We start from the raw sequence: 20,598 nt of genomic DNA, 5'->3' as shown, positions 1-20,598 counted from the left end.
CACTTGGACCAACCCCGTTGGTTCCTTGATATATTTTTATCAATAGGGGTTTGGTTGATAAATTAAATAATTAACGAGGTGACATTAATTTAAATGACTAACTTAGGGGGTGGTATTGAAAATTTATCAAAATAAAAAGGGAAACTTGTGTATATAATAGTACATGTATTTTTCACCCTGCGTTCTTGAAAAGCATTGGAAATGATTTAATTTTTTGGCGGAAAAAATCAGGATTACCATCAGGTTTTGATTCGACTCAGGAAAAAAAAAAGTTTTGAACTTTTTTTGGGCGTATAAGGTTCATTCGGCTAGCTTACGTGCATTTCGATTATATTCTTAAAGGGAGTTTTGTTGTCTGCCGTTATATTCTTAGAAGGAGCTTTGTTGTCTGTCAAAGTCAAACCTATGATCTCTCTACTAAAAAAGTATGGATCTTACCACTAATTCTGATTGTTTATGAAAGTTAACAAAACGATGTTTTCAACCTAAAACAGGGGAAATGGAAAAAGGAGAAAAAGAAACAGAAAGATGGTATCGGTTCAGATCGGATTCGAATCATAGTTGAATAGAGATCTACACGATCCGATTCAGTTTTAGGATTCCGTGTGTAAAAAGTAAAACTGACAAGCTTGACGACATTAGCACCGCCTGCAAATCTGCGGAGCAGTCTGCTTCACTCTCCTCCTTTGCTCCACTCCGCTATCCAGAAGCAGAAGAGGGGAGAAGAGGAGAGGAGAGGAGAGGAGAGGAGAGGAGAAGGAGGTGAGCATCTTTTAGGGCTCTCATGACTAGCCGGAGTTATGTGCATTAATTTCGTTTTCTGGTTATCGCTAAACGAATTTTACATTTCCCCATTTGATTATTGTATACTATGCATGTGTTTCTTCCATGTTGCTTTTCTCTAATCAAATGTTGCAGTATTATAATGTGGTGTTCTCGTTGCTTTATTCAATCTATGAGCACGGGCCTCTTTTTTCGTGTTTTCTTTACATTCAATCTTGTTTTGTCATTGTAATGACGAACATACTGCATGCATTTCTCTACATTAGGATGATTAAGCCAATTTGGCTTCCGCACATAAATCTATTTTAACTCATATCATGGAGCTCGCATTGCTTGAATTAATCCATCGGCCTCGATTTGATTGCTGGTGAATGCTCTCTGCAGCTCAGGGATCTTCTAATGTCTTCCGTTTCAAAAAAGGAAAAATGGTTTCTATGTCTACTCTGCATGGTAATCATTTTCTTCCCTATTAATTAAAACTATAAAATAAGAAAAGAAAATAGAGCATCTTTGTGTGTACTTCTAGGTTATGGGTAAGGAGAAAAAATTGAATACCATGTGAATGCGGAAGTATCATTGGTTTTGGGGGCGTAATAATACATATCCAGTGATAGCATTTATATGCAGTTATCAACTTCCAATTGAAATCAGATGAGGTTTTATGTAAATTGGGATTTGATCATTGCTAGAAGTTTGTAATGTCATCTGAAATTAGGAGCATCTAGTATATCACATTTATGTAGGTCTTCCACATACTGTAGATGATATTTATTATTATAAATGGTCAAATTTTTCTCCATCAGCAGTCTTTTCTGTATGAAAATTTTGTACTCATGTTTATTTACTTGAGCCACATCAGACTTTGTTTTAATATTTTGATCTCATTTTCAGCAGATTGGTTTCCTAAGCATCTCTCAACATCTGTTTTCTTATTTTCTGTAGTGGACAGCATTCGTTCCTCTGGGACTAGTTTTGCCACTCTAGTTTCTTCGTAAAAAAATCTATACAAATTGCAAGTGCTTCACAAGTGTGCCCTGCTTCCATCTGTTCCTACTTATCTCCCTAATCTTTTCCACCTTAAACCACTGAAAAAGCCTCCATCAGTCCTCGGATAATTTCAGAGCTATGGATGGAATTTTGCTTGAAGATGGTTTCCCAGCTAATCGTCTTTTCAACCAGGGATATTCATATACCTATGATGATGTTATCTTCCTTCCTCACTACATTGATTTCCCGACTGATTCAGTTAACCTAAGCACAAAACTGACGAAAAATATTGACCTCTATATCCCTTGTGTTTCTTCTCCAATGGATACTGTGACTGAATCCTCCATGGCTGTTGCAATGGCTGCTTTGGGTGGCATTGGCATTATTCATTACAACAATCTGCCTTTTGAACAAGCCGCATTGATTAGATCTGCCAAGTCACGTCAGATTCCATTAATCTCAGATCCAATTATTAAGTCACCTTCTGACTTTATTGGTTCAATTGATGATTTTGCATCTTCACCTTGTGTTTTTGTTACTGAATCTGGGAATTCAAAATCAAAGCTGTTAGGTGTAGTTGCAAAGTCTGATTGGGATAACCTAACTGATAAAGAGGCTCCCATTTCTGATTACATGTTGGGCTCACCGGTTTCAGCTCCTTCAAACTATACATTTGAGCAAGCTGCAGCATTTTTAGCAGAAAAAAGGCTTGATTATGTGCCTTTAGTGAGTGAGAATAATGATGAGGTTGTGGATCTGTTTACAATGGCTGATGTGGAAAAGAATCCGCGGGTATCCAAAATTAGGGCTTCCATCGTTGGGTAAAGATGGGAAATTCATGGTTGGGGCAGCAATGGGGACGAGGGAACAAGATAAAGAAAGGTTGGAACATCTTCTAAAGGCTGGGGCAAATGTGTTGGTGCTGGATAGTTCACAGGGGAACTCGATTTATCAACTAGAGATGATCAAATATGTGAAGAGGACATATCCTGAGTTAGATGTCATCGGTGGTAATGTTGTCACGGCTTATCAGGCTCAGAATCTGATCCAGGCAGGGGCTGATGCTTTGAGGGTTGGAATGGGTTCTGGATCCATTTGCACCACTCAGGAAGTCTGTGCTGTGGGGCGTGGTCAGGTCACTTCTTTATCATCTCTATGAATCATATGTGAATCTATCATACGCTTTGTTAATAACATACGAAAGTTTTGGTATTTCATTCCGTTGTATTACCAAGCAAATTCCTGCCTTGAACTTTTTAGGCAACAGCTGTTTACAAGGTTTCATCTGTTGCCGAGCAAAGTGGTGTGCCTGTCATAGCTGATGGAGGAATTGCAAATTCTGGACATATCGTCAAAGCTTTGGTGCTGGGGGCCTCAACTGTTATGATGGGGAGTTTCTTAGCTGGCAGCAATGAGGCTCCTGGGGCTTATGATTATCAGGTTTGTTAGTGATTGATGGAACCATCCTATATTTACTATTAACAGTTCATCGCTCTTGGAAAAGTGAAAACTATGTGAGTTTTGCATATTCTTCTTCCCTCTAGATAGTGGATTTAAACAAAATTTTCTCTTTCATTTGACTTAGTTGGATTTCTTTCTCCTTGCCAGGCTGATGCTCTGAATTTTATATTATTAGACTTAAAAATCTGGTTTCCTTTTTAATTTGGATGAATATGTATTTCTTATTACAAGGTATGCTCTATGAAGTTGCTGCTTTCAATATGGCTTCATTTCTTAACAAAATACAAATCCCTGTGTCTCCAATCATAGATCTCTCCCCTTGAAGAGGTAATGAAGTTTATAGTCAAAATAAGCTGCTGATCCAGTTTTGTGAATGCCTTCTTTTATATATACAACAACAACAACAATAAGCCTTGTTTCAACTAAATGGGGTTGGCTACATGGATTCTTGCCTTCCAATAAGTTCTGTTTGAGACCATGCTAGATACAAGGCCTAACATGTATATCCTTTCTTACCAATTCTCTTAAGGTTATCTTAGGTCTACCCCTAGTTCTTTTAGTTTCTTCAATCTGGATTATATCACTTCTTCGTATGGGGGAATTTATAGGTCTTCGTTGAACATGACCATGCCATCTCAAACGACTTTCCCGAAGCTTATCACTTATGGGAGTAACTCCCAGACCAACTCTAATATGATCATTCCTTATCTTATCCTTCCTAGTTTTGCCACTCATCCATCTTAGCGTCCTCATTTCTGCCACACTGAGTTTATCTATATGATTCTTTTTAACAACTCAACACTTTGCACCATACATCATGGCTAGTTGAACGACGGTTGTATAAAATTTTCCTTTAAGCTTTAATGGAATACGTCGATCACACGAGACCCTAGACACACCTCTCCACTTCATCCATCGTATTTTAATTCTTTGGGAAACATCATCCTCTATATCACCTATTTTATTTATGATTGAACCTAGGTACTTAAAAAGAATCACTCTGAGAAATCTCCTTGTCGTCAAGTTTCACCACCTCATCGTTTGCCCGATCATGACCAAAGTTACAAACTATATATTCTATCTTCGTTTTATTTAATTTAAAGCCTCTTGATTCCAAAGCTGCTCTCCATGATTTTAACTTGGTATTAATCACCACTTGAGTCTCATCTATTAATACAATATCATCAGCAAAAATCATACACCAATGGACGTCCGTCTTGAATGTCTTTGGTTAATTCATCAATTACAAGTGAAAATAAATATGTGCTTAAAGTTGATCCTTGATGTAACCCAATTGTAATTGAGAATTCATTACTTTGCCCCTTACTGTTCTTACACAGTCACTGAACCATTATACATATCCTTAACTATGTCTACATATTTATTTGCAACACTTCTTTTCTGTAGTACTTGCCAAATTAATGCTCTAGGATCTCTATCATAAGCATTTTTTAGGTCAATAAATATCATATGAAGGTCTTTCCTACACTCTCTATACCTTTCCATAAGTCTCTTAATTAGGTAAATAACTTCTGTTGTAGATCTTTTTGGTATAAAGCTAAACCGGTTCTTTGTAATTGTGGTTAAGTGTCTCAAACGAGGTTTCAATTACTCTCTCCCATAATTTCATAATATGGCTCATCATTATAATGCCCCTATAGTTATTACAATTTTGAATATCTCATTTATTTTTGTAAATTGGAACCACGTTGCTTTTCCTCCATTGATCTAGCATTTTCCTTGTGCTCATAATCTTATTAAACAACTTAGTCAGCCAAACTAGCCCGTGGGTTCCTAAGTTCTTCCATACTTCTATTGGGATTTCTTTAGGACCTTGTGTCTTGCCTAGTATCATCCTCCTTAGTGCTTCTTTTACTTCGGACATTGAAATTCTTCGCATATATGTTTGAAAATTGGTGCCTTGGTGAATGGTGTAATCGTCCGAATCACAGGTACTTAAAGCATGCTCGTTTAGTAGACTAGAGAAATAGATTTTCCATCTTTTCTTAATGTCCTTATCACATACTGGTACTTTACCATATCCATTTTTAATACATCTAACGTGGTCAATATCTCTACTCTTCCTATCCCTTATTTTAGCTATCTTATAAATAGATTTTCCCCCTTCCTTCGTACCCAACTTATTTGTATAACTCTTCATACTTCTTCTCCCTTGCTTTTCTTGCACTTTTCTTAGCTTTATTTCTAGCCAACCTATACCTTTGAAGATCCTTAATTGTGTCGCTAACCAAATCAAAAATAAAATCCTATACTAATATAGTTAGCAGAAAGTACGGGGTCGAACTATGGGGAACTAAAAGTCTAAGTTGCTAAGATTGAATTCAACAAAACAAAATTTAAATTAAATCTATTAATTAATGCAAAAACTTTAACTATGAATACGTGAAGATCTTTGGGATTTTGAATCCCCAATGCTTTTCACTAACCGATATAATTCTACGCTTCAAAACAAATGATGGTCTTTCATAGATATGCCCTATCTTCGCAAGACTACCGTCCTTCACCAAAGCTTGGCACGCTTAGTTTGCTTAGCTATAGAACATTTTTGGCCAGACTCAAACACAAGCTACTAGATGATGTAGAACAATCAAATTGATGAAATAAGCAAAGGTTCATCTACATCCCAAATAAAAGGAACTAGCTACTTATTATAACAAATATCATCAAACAAATAAAGATGAAATTGAGAGATGAGAGATCCATGTTCACCGTCTCCTCCCTCTCCTCTGTGGTTGGCTTCTCTTTTATGTATCCCGCACACCATGAATTCGTCCTCTTTACCCTTCCATTCGACCCTTATTCGTTCGGATTATGGAAAAACTCAAAACTAGAAAGTTGTGGATATTTTCGTTATCTTTCCATAGCATCTTGAATCACCGCAATCGGAGTTCATACGAGAGAGATATGCCCAAAATACTCAAGGTGGGTCTATTTATACGATTTTCAGATTTTATTACCAATTTTGTTCCTTGGACCTCCACCTGCTTCCAATTTGGCTAAGATTCATGCTCTATTGCATTAATTAAGTTGGATCTCACTATTCATGATTTCTTGGGCAGCAATATTGAATCCCATGATTTAAAATCCACCAATATTTAATATATTTGCCAACTTTGCTCCACATTATTTCTAATAACCAAAATCACCTTATGTTTGAAAAATACATAAAAATACTCAATTAACTCTCTTTTAATTAACTAAGTATGGAAAATTAAATCAAATAAATAATGATAAATACATGCTTATCAATCCTCAACATCCTTAATTCTTTGTCATGTCTTAAAATTAGCTTTCTAATTCCTAATGGCAGCTTGAAGTCTTAAACCTCACTATCCAACCACCAAGTCTCTCTATAAGAATGGAGTTTTCTTTTTGATTCACCTAGGATATCTTTAGCCACCTTCTTGATATATAGCTATTTCATTCCACATCGCGTTAGTGTCCCCCTCGAAATCCCACTTTCCTTGTTTGACTACTTCCTTAGCAAAAGGATTTCAAGCACTTTGCTTTCAAGTTCCACAATCTTATCCTGGGATAGTTAACCTTGCACCTTTTATAAGTTTTTGGGGTTAGGCACATATCCAAGATCACGAGTCTATGTTGTGCAATTAAGCTTTCCTTTGGTATCACCTTGCAATCCTTGCACAACAATCTATCAGTCCTTCTTTTATATATGTAATAGGAAAAAATATTTGGGTTGAAGGAGAGATGGGATCTGGTGGGAGGAAGTAGTTTCACTCATCAATTGAGCTCCCAACTTTGTCCCATTACGTGATTTTCGAACTGGCCGAGGATTTTCTGTTGATATGTCATTTCTTCATTAGCTTCACCAATAGTATAACAGATAGGTAGTCCATAATAATATTCTTTTTCACTGGTAGGTTCATTTTAAGTGGTTTAATAAGGAATAGTGGAATTTGGTTCAGAGTAAAGTACTGGAATGAGGAATTACGGGTTTCCCAGTGGCAGTTACCAAATAATTGGGAAAAGGATGGGGTTCTGAAATGATTACGGTGTTTCTGGGGATAGGGATGAATATTGTGTCGTAAGCCATGGATATATAAACACACTAGTTGATGAATGGTGTAGTGGCTGAATGTTACAGCTTGTGCTTGCTTTTTCTTGATACCTGCAAGAATGAACCTCAGAGGTTCAGCTTTATTTTTTTTTTGTACGGGGGAAGCATTCTCTATGAAGGAGCACAGGGGCATTTGTGTCTGTAGATAGTGAGGGAGTACATGCTGGCATCTTGGAGGACTGGATTTTTGCTCTTTAATTTGGCGGGCGGTCATTTTGACCCCGCTTGGGTCCTGTGTCCCCAACAGAAAACTTTTCTGCTATTATAATCCTAAATGATATGCATATCAGTATATGCAACACACTTTTAACCATTAACACTTTGCATGTGGTGGTTAAAAGAAGCTTCAAGCTATGATGCCAATCAACTAGAAGTGAAATAAAATCTGAAAGATCTCCTAAATAGCTTAGCTTGGATTTAAATAACTTGTTAATTAATCTGAAGCAATGATAACTCTTAAATGGTTAAAATATTCTTATCATTTCACCTAAAATAAATAGAATGAGACTAAATACAACAGAACTCTGTTGTACTGATTTTAGATGGCTTAAGAGATCATTTGAGACACAAGATAGCTTAAATGGGTTGCATCGGAGAGGTATTTGGCCGTTGGCAAAGGTTTTGGTCGACATGGGGCTATTCAAGCCCGTAGATAGACAATTGGAAGCACATAATGTGGCCAAAAGGATGCTTTTGATCTACAGCCTCTAATTATACATCCATAAATTGTCAAGGCATCTAGGTGCTTTCTTGGGTCAAGGCGACAAACCCACCTTATTTAGTGCATTGCATGAAAGGTGACAGTCTTGGTGTTGCCTTGTGCCTTTGTGCTAGCAAGCCTTATCTAATATTGGTTTCTTGTATACTTAAAAAGTTTATGTCGATGCAAGTGTATTGCTTCAACCCTAGAAAAAGCAAGCTTCTCTCTTTGCAGGAAAGCCTGTTATGAACCAATCACTTTTATGATTCTTTTATCTCTTTAGTGTGGCATCTTCCCAAAGCCACAATTAGAGCCATGGAGTCCCTTTTTGTGCTTTCCATAGTTGTCAAGGCAACAAGGCAAGGTGAGGATAGAGGGCCATGAAAACCAAGGTGACACCAAGTAAGGTGACACACCTTGACCTAAGAAAGGGCCAAGATGCCTGGTGTTGCTTAGACGATGCTTAAATGACACTTAGGCAATGCCTTGACAATAGGCCCTTCCTCTGGGAAGGCTAAGTCTTCCTGTTTCCTCCTCCCCATCAGCTAGGCCTCCGTTTGCCTTCCCAAATTTGAAGGTGGCCTTGGGTTTAGTAGAATCTGTGATCATAGTATTGCTATCTTGCTGAAACTCATCTAGAAAATTTCCACCAAGTATGATTCCATTTGGGTCAATTGGGTATACTTGTACATACTGATCCGGTTCCATTTGGACTATCCTCCTCCACTCTAATCCTTCCTGGGTTTGGAAGAAGCTTCTTCTCCCTAGACCTCTTACTCTTTCTGCAACCTCTACTTAGGTTGGGGACGGCTCCTCCATCTCCTTTGGCTAGATCCATGGCACCCTTTGGGTATCCTTTACCCCCTTCTAAGGCCTCCCCAAGTTTATTCGACCACATTCTGAAATCTGCAATGCTCTCTAGCTTGATCTCTTTGAATTCTTGGGTTCCCCCCCTTCCCCAATCCCCTTGAGTCTTACTCAAGTTTGGTCCAACCTACCGTCCCTCCACCCCTCCTCTCGTGACCCGACCATCTAGGTCCCTTCTCCTTTAGGCTCCTTCAGAACCTCCTTTGTGTGAAACTTACCTGTCCCCCTGGTCTTCAAGTTGCCTAGCACCCTCTAGTTTGGTTCAAGGGCCACACCCCCCGCCACTTGTTCACTATCTGGAGAACCTTTAACCATTACTTCCCCCCCCCCCCCCCCCAAAAAAAAAAAAAAAACTTTTCTCACCCGTAGACACCTCTCAGTCGGCCCCAATTACATTCTCTGTTGGAATGATCTTGACGATGTTAACTATCTCTTCTTATCTTACCCTTTCTCTCTCTCTCTCTCTCTATCTGGGGGAAGCCACATCCTCCATCTGGCCCCACTCTAGATGATCTTTTGGATTTCAGGGATTGGTCTTGGCTTTTGAGATCCTTCCTGGGTAACTCTATTTGTGACGTTGTTGGTAAGCTGGTGTTCGGTGCTATGGTATCTCACTTATGGTGGGAAACTGGGAATGGAACCTTAGGAGATGGATTCCCAGCTCCAGATCTTTAGACTTGATTTGGAAGGCCGATGTCTCTGTTTGCTTCCCTCTTCTCTTGTACATTCTATCTTCCCCCTCTGGCTTTTGGTAATGAAAGTCTTTATTCATCCAAAAAAAAAAAGTTTTTCTCTTTGAATATAATATTACATCCCTGTGCTTTGTTTATTATATGTTAATTTTCTCATATTATGTTGTTACTGGCATAATGACTAATGAGAACACTTTTGTGCTATTATAAGCACCATTTTATAAAATAGTCATTGCTATATTAGATATACTTTGTGCCTAGGGTTAGATGTCTGCTTGACAATTTTCCAATGACGTTGGTCTCCCAGTTGCTTTCATAACCATGTTTACAGCATTATTTGGTGTTTGCTCTTGTTGTGCCACCCTTGCATTAAATACTTTCTGATGATGGTGTGGAAGATAATCTACTCGCCTATGGATTCCTACTGAATGTTGGTTATTGAATCTGTCGTGTTTTGTATTTGTCAGTCTGCTACAACACTATCTGACAGTTGCCTCATGGATTGTTTTTGAATTTATTATCAAATCTGCTCCAGGTGCCTCAGTGATTTTGTTGCAATTCACAATTTAGTCCTGTACAATTGGTGCTATGTGTTAGTACATCCTTGTCTTTGTTTTGTTGCATATGCTGTCCCTCTTTTGCGCCAACCTAGACATAATTTCTTTTGACATTTTTTTGTTCTTAGGGTGGTTGTCGAATTAAAAAGTACAGAGGCATGGGTTCTCTTGAAGCCATGACAAAAGGAAGTGATGCCCGGTACCTGGGGGATACATCTAAGCTAAAGGTAGCCCAGGGAGTTGTAGGAGCTGTAGTAGATAAAGGTTCTGTATTGAAGTTTATTCCTTACACAATGCAAGCAGTCAAGCAAGGGTTCCAGGATGTTGGTGCATCCTCTGTGGAGTCTGCTCACAACCTTCTAAATACTGGGGTATTGAGGCTGGAGGTATGTTGTCTTTTACTTGTGTACATCCCACAGTTGTTATGGTTTCTGCATAATGTACTTTCTTACTGTTCTGAATATTCTCTATATCTGCATTGTTCCCAGTGAAATATTTTCTTCATATAGGAATGAGGGAGAGATTTTCTGTCTCATCAGAAGCTATACATTATAATATGTATTAGGAGTGATTTTACAGACCTGGGGTATATCCAATGACAGATACTTCTGCTTTTTAAAAAAAAAACATCTGCTGGTCTTCAATAGAGCCACTCAAAACAATCAAATACACTTTTCATCCACTTATCAGGTTCATTTTCATGCCTATATCGTGGGCATTGGACACATTCAGTTCACTGTAATGGGGCATTAATTTTGTGGTGAACTTTTCAGATGGCTATAGTTTTCGTGCACTTTTGATCAGATCTAATTGATCTAATTAACCTGCAGGTAATGGGCCTACTAATGGTTTCAAGAGATCTGATCTGATTGCTCAATGTTTTCCATGTCTGACTTCAGATTTTAACCGTCAGATTTTGATACAATGATATGGCTATATCTGCATCTAGATCTCAACAAGACGTAACTTAGCCTTATCCCAGCAAAAATGGGGCTGGCTACATGGATCCCACCCAAAACCCAGCTATTCTCTTTGAGGTTATATTTAATACAAGGTGTCACACCCGACCCAGCTGGATCCGGTGATACCCGAATACCCGCGTGGGGGTGATACACTACAAGATCAAGGTTCACGACCAAACCCATAACACTTTACAATATAACATAATCAAAGCAAGAAGATATTAAGGTAAAAAGGTCAAAGTTATAATAATCAAGTAATTACAATCATCCATTAATTAATCCAAGTCATTATCCAAAGTTAATTGAGTTTAATCGTCAGAGTTAAAGAAAGGAAAATGTTCACAGTGGAAGTCTAGGTTCTTCGACGAAAAACGGCGTCATCCCTCTCTATGGGCTCAATAAAAATAACATAACATAACAAAGGGCTATGAGGGAAACTATAATCTCCAAAGACACCGCCGGGCCCTAAAAAAGTAGACGGCCATAGGAGCAATCCGAGCATGGACACGAAGCTCCATGCGAGTCCACCTCCTCACTAGCTGGTCCTTCAAAGCATTCTGTTTGTGGCAGATCCTCCATTTAAATGGAATCCTCATAACTTGTGATAAGATCCTCCATTTAAATGGAATCCTCAAACCTGTGATAAGTTCTTTTTTATATATGTATATATATATTTATAGTGAGTTCAATAGAACTCAATGAGGTCAACATAACCATGTATTACACGCATCCATCACGATTTCAATAACAACCATGTATATATGATAATGAGATGAATAGTAAATGAATATGCAAGTATGCCCCAAACTCTAACCATTAGGTTTCTATGGTAGACACGCATTAAATTATACACCAAAGAGGCATCTTTTGAGTTCTCCGCGATTGTTGGGTCAAGTCATATTAATCCGTGGTTGGGGAATACCACTTTCTCACATCACCATTTGGTCTGAGAAATGATGCGTGTTCGAGATAACTCTAGGTCCAATGGATAGTCAGATGGTCTTGTATTACATATGGTCCGGATATCTTTCCTCAACGAGAGCCATTTCTTGGCCCAATAGCGTTCTCCACCTAGGACTGGTATCCTCAATGGGAGGCATCTCTTGGATTGCATTCCTAATCCTGTGGTCTTCCACATATGTATAGGCAGATACTCTTGTGGCGTCCCCACGGAAATCGCACATCGTACTGAAAATAACACGAGCCCAACAATATACATATGCAACCCTACCACTTCATGATGGCAGTGGGCTTGCTTGATGCTTATAAGACGCAACCACTGACATTGCGGGTTACTCGGCTTCAATACCCTAACCAAAAGGGTAGTAGCACTCAAGTGTTCACTAGCCACCACATCTAGACACCTATTAACCATGTATCTAGGTCTAAGTGAATATAAAGTCACCAGAGTAATGGGTGAACCCACAACCCCAGTTGGTGTATACATACAAGAGGATAGTATCCCACCATCACATCCATACACGTATCATAATCACATCATCATTTATGTGATTCGAAAAGTAACTAAGAATACAATACTTTACCTTTCGTCTTGCAAAGTCTCATGCATTTCAAATAATTATATTACATCGATGAAATTAAGCAATTCAAATGCATAAGATAATGGCAATGTATTCCTCACCTGTAGATGTTGGCAACACTCTCCAAAGTCTAAAAAAATCCACCAAAGTGGGTACAATCAAGTCAAATTAAGCCTAGAATCATGAGAAATCAAACGAAGGTAAGTCGGGGATCGATTGGGGGTTAAGGGGGGTCACTACACACACCCAACATAGGGGGAGGTTGAACGAGCATACCAATGCCGGTTGACCGCCCCGCTCAACCGCCCACTCTAGGGCTGCGACCAAAATGGTTGATTTCGGCTCTGTTTTGAAATCAACTTAAAATGGGGCTTTGGGGTCTTCAATCTAACATCATTAGGGTCCCCAAAACACCTCTCAAGCATCCCAATTGATTAAAAAACAAAAACCCCCAATTTAGGTTATCCAAGTTTGCCTGCGGGCGTCTTAGAGAGGTCAAATTGGTGTCGAATGGAAAGGTTTGCATGAACCAACAATCATTGGGGTTGGGAGGCATAATTGGAGGTAGAAAGAAACATTCAATACTACCCAACATCAACTTCCACCACAACATAGCATTCATTGCTCATAAATATCCTCATGAATGCTCACATTTCTATGAGCTATTGCGATGATTCGTGCTTTGATGCTTCACCACGAGCAAGTAATCCACCAAACTCCTTGGCTTTCTCCACCCCAGCTCTCAACCCCACTCTAACATAAAGAAATGCATTTATGAGGAGATAGACACCTAAAATAGGGTTTTAAAACTCGAAATTCCGATTTTACCCAGAAACTGGGCAGCGGCGGTTGAACTAGCTTTGCAACTGGCCCTATCAACCGGCCCTCTATCTCTTTCATTCGAGAGCCGATTCTGGTGATCTTTGTATGGGTAGAAAGGTCATTTTAAGGTCTGATCAATGGTATAGTTTAGCTTGAAATTTGAGTCCTCTAGCATCGGTTTCTGGGCATTCCAAAATTTTCTTTTTATGCTTTTCGGACTGACTCTCTCTCCTCTTGAACTCCATTAGAGTGGCCGAGTCTCCTTCGTGGTGGTCATCCACTTCCATAGGTTCCATTTTCAAACCTCCGAGTTCAATTCAAACGGACCAAAGTTGTCGCCAACTTGAGCTCTGGGTTTGCGGTCTTGAAACCATGGGTTAAAGGGTTAGGATTCTAGGGGATTTCACACAAGGCCTAAGCTATGCATGTCTTTCTTCACTACTTCTCCTTTGTTCATTTCATGCCATTGGCTATTCTAGTTTGATAAAAATCACTCCTCTGAGTTGGAGCACCGAAAAGCCTCCATTGAATATGATCATGTCACCTTAAAACAACTTTCTCATGGTTATGTATGGGAGCTATCACCAAATCCTCTCTAATATGATTGTTCCTTATTCTATCCCTGTTAAAGATGTATGTCATGGGGTGTTTGGTGGATACCGCTGAAGGGGGAATGTCCCTACCGTAGCTGGATATTATATCTCCTAGCATTAGTTAATATCATTTCCTAGTTGGGCAAGATTTATGTTTCTTTGTTAAGAGTAGGAATTCTATTTTATTTTCTCTTGCTTTACAAAAAGTCGATTTCCTTTTTCAGATGTAACTCTTCTGGTTATTATATAATGTTGGTAAAAGAAACAGGAGGTGTTTGGGTCTTTATTTATTTCTTTTTGGGTTGGGGAGGGGGGTGGTTGACTGCCTAACTATTGCTCCCTTGCAGTTTCATCTCCTTTTCTTCTATTGCAGTATTACCTATTGGTTCTAAGTTTATTCACAATGCTTGCAATTTTTGCCACACATCCACCTTTTCTTTTTTTGGTTGAAGCACACATCCACCTTAACATCCTCATTTCTACTAAGTTGAGTTTAAACTCATCTATATGATGCCTCTTAATTGCCCAGCAATGGATACCAAAAATCATAGCCAGTGGTCATTTAAATTAAAGTTTTAGAGGAATGCTCAATCATAAAAGACTTCAGAAGCACAGATGCACATCTCTACTTCATCTCTATTTTAATTCTGTGTGATGCATCCTCCTATATCACACCTTTATTTATGATTTGCTCTGGAAATAATCACTTTGCGGATTCTCCACTCATCAAACTTCACCACCTCATTATTTTAGTGCAACTTAAGTAGTACATTATATTTTCCATCTTCATTCTACCTGCAATTGTCACATCCACCCAGCCGGTACCCTACCTGGCATACCCGAGTGTGTGATCCACAGCCCCAAAGACCAAGTATCGAGGTAATCAGCCTCCCACATAGATAATAACATAATCATGAACAATAATAATCAATGTGCAAAAGATAAACAAAAGATCCAAATAAGGAAAGAGTAAATCATATATAATCAGAGTACGAAAGATAATCAGAATGCCAAATCAATAAAGTAAAGTGAGGCGGAATCCCACTTTACAACCAGCGGAAAAGTAGTACTAAAAGAAAAGGAAAAGGAATGAAAACTAATCCCAATAGCAGGTACAATAAGTAACTAAATTGTTCTCAATCTTATAGATGACATCTCTATAAGTATAAATCTCAAAAATGGCGCAAGGGCGCTTCCACTCTATGGTCGGACTAAGCATCGTACGCAGCATAACCACCCGCGGAATCTTCAGTGTCTTTGTTGTAACCGCAATCACCTTCCTGGAGATATGCCTCTTCTCCTTGTGCTTCTTCATACGAGCAGTCATGATACTCAGAACCTGTAGAGTAGTCTAACAAAACATTGTACAAAAGGAATGAGTTTCAAAGAAACTCAGTAAGGCAGTTAATCCATAACAACATAAATGGCAGGATTTCAAAGCAAAGTAAAATGCTATATGATATGAAACACATGATGCAATATGATTCTAACTCTATGTATGCTGGTCTCTATTGGCAGACATGCTTTAAGTCATAACACCGTACTTCTTTAGGAAGGTCTCATCACACAATGCCTTTTGGTAGTGGGTCCGGCATCCCTCGGGACATTCCATGGCTGGGGGTATAGGTCACCACTCTCTCACATCACCATTGGTCTAAGTACCGGCGCATGTCAGGGTTAAAGCCTAGCCAAATGCAAGTCTCCTACTTAGTTACATCAAGTCAGATCCAGATACGTCCATTCCTCGCCCCTGGCAATCCTTTCCGGTATCCTTCACACTAGAGTCCTCATAGTCCCTGACTACGGACTCATCAACCCTATAGGTCATCCACATATGGTAAACGGGAAGCTCTCACGTCCCCTCACGGGTTGGTTACCGGTCTTGAGCGCCCGTGAGCCCAAGTCTAACCATATGCAACCCTACCGATAAATGGTCCCCACAATGTGATTCCTGTCCTCTCACGGATTGGTTACCGGTCTTGAGCGCCCATGAATCCCCATTGCTACCACGGGTCGTTCGGTCTCAATACCCCTCCGATTAGGGTCTGACATAACGGGACATCCTAGCCAAACACTACTAGACAACCCTAAATATGTCATCCAACAGTTTAGGAAGGTGTCCAAAGGGCGTCTCCAGAAACATCCCATAATATTCCCGTAGTAGTCCAAGGACAAAAGTGTCAAAAGGACACCTCCCCTTTCCAAACCATACTTAATCATACACAAACATGAATCCATAACATCACATATGTAGTAACTTCATATATGGAAAGAAATCAATAACAACATATAGCTTGCTTATAATTAATAAGTAAATCATACATGAATCATAAACAAGTAATGCTACTGAAATCAAGATAGTACAACAGTAGTATAACATTGCAAGAATCTAATTAAAGAAATAAACTAACAAGATTCAAATATAGAAACTAAGATATGCAATCTATGTAGTTAAGGAAGTAACCATCCTTACCTTTTATAACTCTCAAAGGAATCTTAAGAAATCAAGTAAGATCTTGACAAAACTTGAGAAGAAGGTCCTAAACAAGTGTATACAACATATTAGGAAAGATACCTAGAAGGAAAGATATCAAAACATCCAAAACAGACCAAATATGGAGTTGTTGTACTCATTGGTCGATTGACTTGGTCTACTGCCTCAGTCAACCAATGAGTTGACCAACCGAGATAGTGGCCTTCAAAAATCAGAATTTTGAGAGTAAAGAACCGAATTTGGTGTTTCAAAAGGGTACTAAACAAGGGGTAAACTACAATGGCAGCATCCTAGTATATAGAGAACTTCAAAACACTAATGGAATCAAGTTTTCAAGTTACAAATTAGGAAACAAAAGTTACCATAATTAGATCAATCATGGTTCTAGAAGAAAGAACATGTTATGATCAAGGAGAAAGAACTAGAGATTGATAGGTTATAGATCTTGTAAAGAAAACACAGCGATTGACTACTAATATGATCAATAAAATAGATTTAAGAAGATCAGAATTTAAATCAAAAGATGAACGAAAACAAGATTATGATTTAGATCATGATTCCTTCAAAAGCTTGCAATGATCATGATTAAGATCATTGCTTTAGCCATTAATCCTTAGGAAATCATGAGAGATAAGTAAAAAGATGTTTGCAACAGAGAATGCAACATCTTCTCTACTGTCTCAACCCAAAAAGGAAAGAAAATCAAAGATGATGAAGAAGAAGAGAGTGTAGACATACCTTTTGATGCAAGAGGAAGAAGATTACTTGAGTTCTTGCGAGGGATCAACCAAGGATGAAAGGAAGATGTCTTGCAGAGGTCTCTGGTACGTTTCAAAGAGTTTGGAGGCAGCAAATATGAAGTAGACTCGAGATTGCACTTAAATAGAGCAAGCAAGACCTAATTAGCAAAAACAAAACCCATTGGTTGATTGGATTGGTTGACTGGTCCTGTCGACAGTCCAGTTGACCAATGAGTCGACTAATCAGAACAGCAAGACCAAAACAGGGAAATGAAGGCTCAGATCAAATCCAAACATCAAGGGGTTTTGCACACACACCAAGTGACTTACCTAGTAGGTAGAAATGCCTTTGAACCATGACAGAGAGCACTCCAAGTCCATCAACTAATCCGATCTTCATCAGGATACAGTTTCCATAAATGGAACACTGACATCAACACTCATGGATTCAAAGCCAGTCACCAAGTCTTCCACTGGGATGGCCCATAGCTGACTTCTTGCTTTACTTCGGGTTGTCGGACCTACAAACAACAGGGTTTCCGGGTCAAGGTTAGGGCTGGGTTTCACAACAATACTATTCTTTAGCTTTCTAGGGACTGATGCAGATCCAGCCTCTACTAGGCTTGTTTCCCCTATGAATAAACTTAGGGATGGGTTATATAAGGGTTAAGCCCTTGTCCTTTGGTTTATTTATTAGTGGGCCTCCTCAATGACCCAAAATAGTGGTACTACAAAGGTACATGAACTTATTTTTTGTTTTTGGGCCACTTTTAAGTGATTAAGTGGTCACAAGACTAGATTAAATGGAAGAGTTATCATTTATCAGTCATCAGTCATTTAATTAGTGTCAAGTTAGTTTTGAAAAAGTCATGAGTGTATTAGGAGTTTGTTACACAGTTAATTAGAGAGTCATTTTCCTTTTATTATTTCTATTTTTAAGAGTCCCTTTAACTTTTTAAATTGCAAGTTGTAAGGCTTTATGCCTTATTATTTATATGCCTGAGCATGGAAGAACAAATTAGACTAGGTTAAACTTTAAAGTAAATTTCGATTTTCAGCAGTGGCTGTGAGAATCTCTCTCATGAGAAGAGGAATCTAGTGCTTTAAATTCCATAAGTCAATAAAACTGGCATTAAAGGAGTGATAAATCATTTTCTTTTCAAACATCCAACCTCTCTATGAAGCTTGAGGTTTTGACCTATCCCCGATCTACATTCTTTTATTTATTCTGTACTTTTTTCCTTTAATTTTCGGATTCCTTAGACATCAAAATTTCCAAGTCGGATCTATGCCAATTTGACCATTGGAATTGACTCAAACTTGGAGGAACCCTTTCTCTTTTTTAAGTCTACATTCCCCCCCAAGTTACAGCTCCATCGAAAACCTCTCGACCCAGAGACCTACTAGGATTCAAATTTCTACTAAATTTAGGACTCTCGAACCGGCTATCAAATTTAGCCAGTTTTCACACCATAGCATCCTTAGGACCTGCATACAAATTCCTTTTAAAGGTTTATTTGAGTCCAACCACTATACCCAGAATACCCCTCTACAGCTTGGTTCAAAATCTGATTTTGGGCTGATTTTATTGAAGATCTTGGAAGTGTGCTGCCTTGTTTTGACTCCCTAATTGAGGCTGCAGCAGGGACTGTGTCAAAAATTTTCCTAGGTCAATAAAGGCCATATGACATGGACATCCTTCTTGAAGTCTAAATATTTCTTGATTTTCCATTGTAGTAGTAGTTTCACTAATCTTGTCCTGTGGTTTATTGTATTTACTCATTGCTGGTTTTATGCAACTATAGTTGTTGCCGCTCTGAGTAGCACTTTTATTTGGGCAAAACCAATATTGCAATGCTTTTCTTCCATTTAACTGGCATTTTTGTAATGCTCATAACTTAATTAAAACAGCCTGGTGAGCCAAGACAAACCACTGATACCTTAGGTTTCCATATTTCTTCTGGGACCTTGTTGGTTCTGTTACCTAAATTACTTCTATCCTCAAGGTGCACTTTACTTCAGACATTCTAAATTTCATGTATGTCTCAATGGCATCTTCATTGATAACTTCATTTAGTAGGATGTTGAATAACCTTTCCATTTATCTTGATGTCTTCACCTTTTGTTAGTATGGTACCATCTTCTCTTTTAATGCATCCAATACGGTCAACTTCTGTACTTTCTTTCCTTTATTTTTGCTAACTTATAGATAGTTTTTTGAGCTTCCATTGTGTTCTTAACTGTTATAAAGGTCTTCACATATCTTCGTCCTTTGCTTTTCCAACAATCTTCTTAGTTTTAGTTGTAGCAAATTAATACTTCTTTGGATCCTCTTCATGATTGGTCTCTACCACGTCTTAACCCTAGGCTTTTCTTAGTCTTTAATTACAGACTGAACTTCATCTCTTACCATCGAGTTCCTTTAGATTCAAATCTGGGTATGGGTCTACTGGGCAGCAAATAGTAACTAGGGATAATAACATAATTGGATTTTTAACAGAAAAAGAAACGAATCTAATGGCTGAAATTTCAGATTTACTTCTAGGAAATAACCAACCAGGAATTGAGATGCGAGGCGAGGGTAAATATGATAGATATTACAAGAATGGGAAGGGATGGAAAATAATAATAATAATAAAGAAGTTCTGAAGTTAACACATCAATAGGAGGTGAAAAGGAATAAAGTTTGTTATCATGGGGAATGCGAAAGAGAGCCCATAAAATGAGAAGCTTAGTTCTGGATTTACTTATTTTGCTCAATAACAGATTTATTTTGTTTTGCTTATCCATTTCTGTGATTTGCAGGTGAGGACAGGAGCAGCACAGGTTGAAGGTGGGGTTCATGATTTGGTTTCCTATGCAAAGAAAGCATTCTGAAATACAAGTCTCAAGCCTGCGAGTTCTTGTCAAATTCTACTTTTCAGTCTGTATTTAGGGAAACACACCAGACACAATATAACTGTCAGAATCCGACAATGTTCTCAAAGTTTGCTTAGTGAATGATGAATCTACTTTTGTGCTTAGACCAGGATATATCCAAAATTTTACTCATCAAGGCTTTTCTGCCATGATTGAGAATTTGGAGTCCGGATCAGCTCCCCGGACGGGTTCTGGGCTCCCCGTCGATTCCTGACCACACAAAACAGTGGGGCCCAAGGTAAAAAACACTTTTTGAAAAAAATAAAAAATAATTTTTTCATCCGTGGGCCCCCTGTTTGTGGGTCAGCGGCCGTGCTGGGGGGGGGGGGCCGGATTCGAGAATTTGCCCTTTTAATATGCTCCTTGTACCATATATGGCTA

The 20,598-nt window shown here is 38.6% G+C and overlaps 1 protein-coding gene across 1 annotated transcript; it reads left to right on the top strand.

The window, feature by feature from the left end:
* Nucleotides 1–531: 531 nt before the first annotated feature.
* On the top strand, nt 532–20,374 carry LOC149026923 (inosine-5'-monophosphate dehydrogenase 2-like). Its single transcript, XM_089157358.1, is given in 6 exon segments — nt 532–762; nt 1,726–2,550; nt 2,552–2,905; nt 3,031–3,210; nt 10,275–10,532; nt 20,104–20,374. Coding segments are annotated over 5 exon segments (1,506 nt in total). The 5' UTR covers nt 532–762; nt 1,726–1,908; the 3' UTR covers nt 20,176–20,374.
* The last annotated feature ends 224 nt before the right edge of the window (nt 20,375–20,598 follow it).

The sequence above is a fragment of the Hakea prostrata genome, chromosome 1 (genome assembly GCF_041222555.1).
Source record: "Hakea prostrata isolate BN-2017 chromosome 1, UWA_Hpros_2, whole genome shotgun sequence".
Lineage (NCBI taxonomy): Eukaryota > Viridiplantae > Streptophyta > Magnoliopsida > Proteales > Proteaceae > Hakea > Hakea prostrata.
The sequence above is the reverse complement of the archived record's forward strand: the minus strand, read 5'-3'. Positions and strand labels throughout refer to the sequence as shown.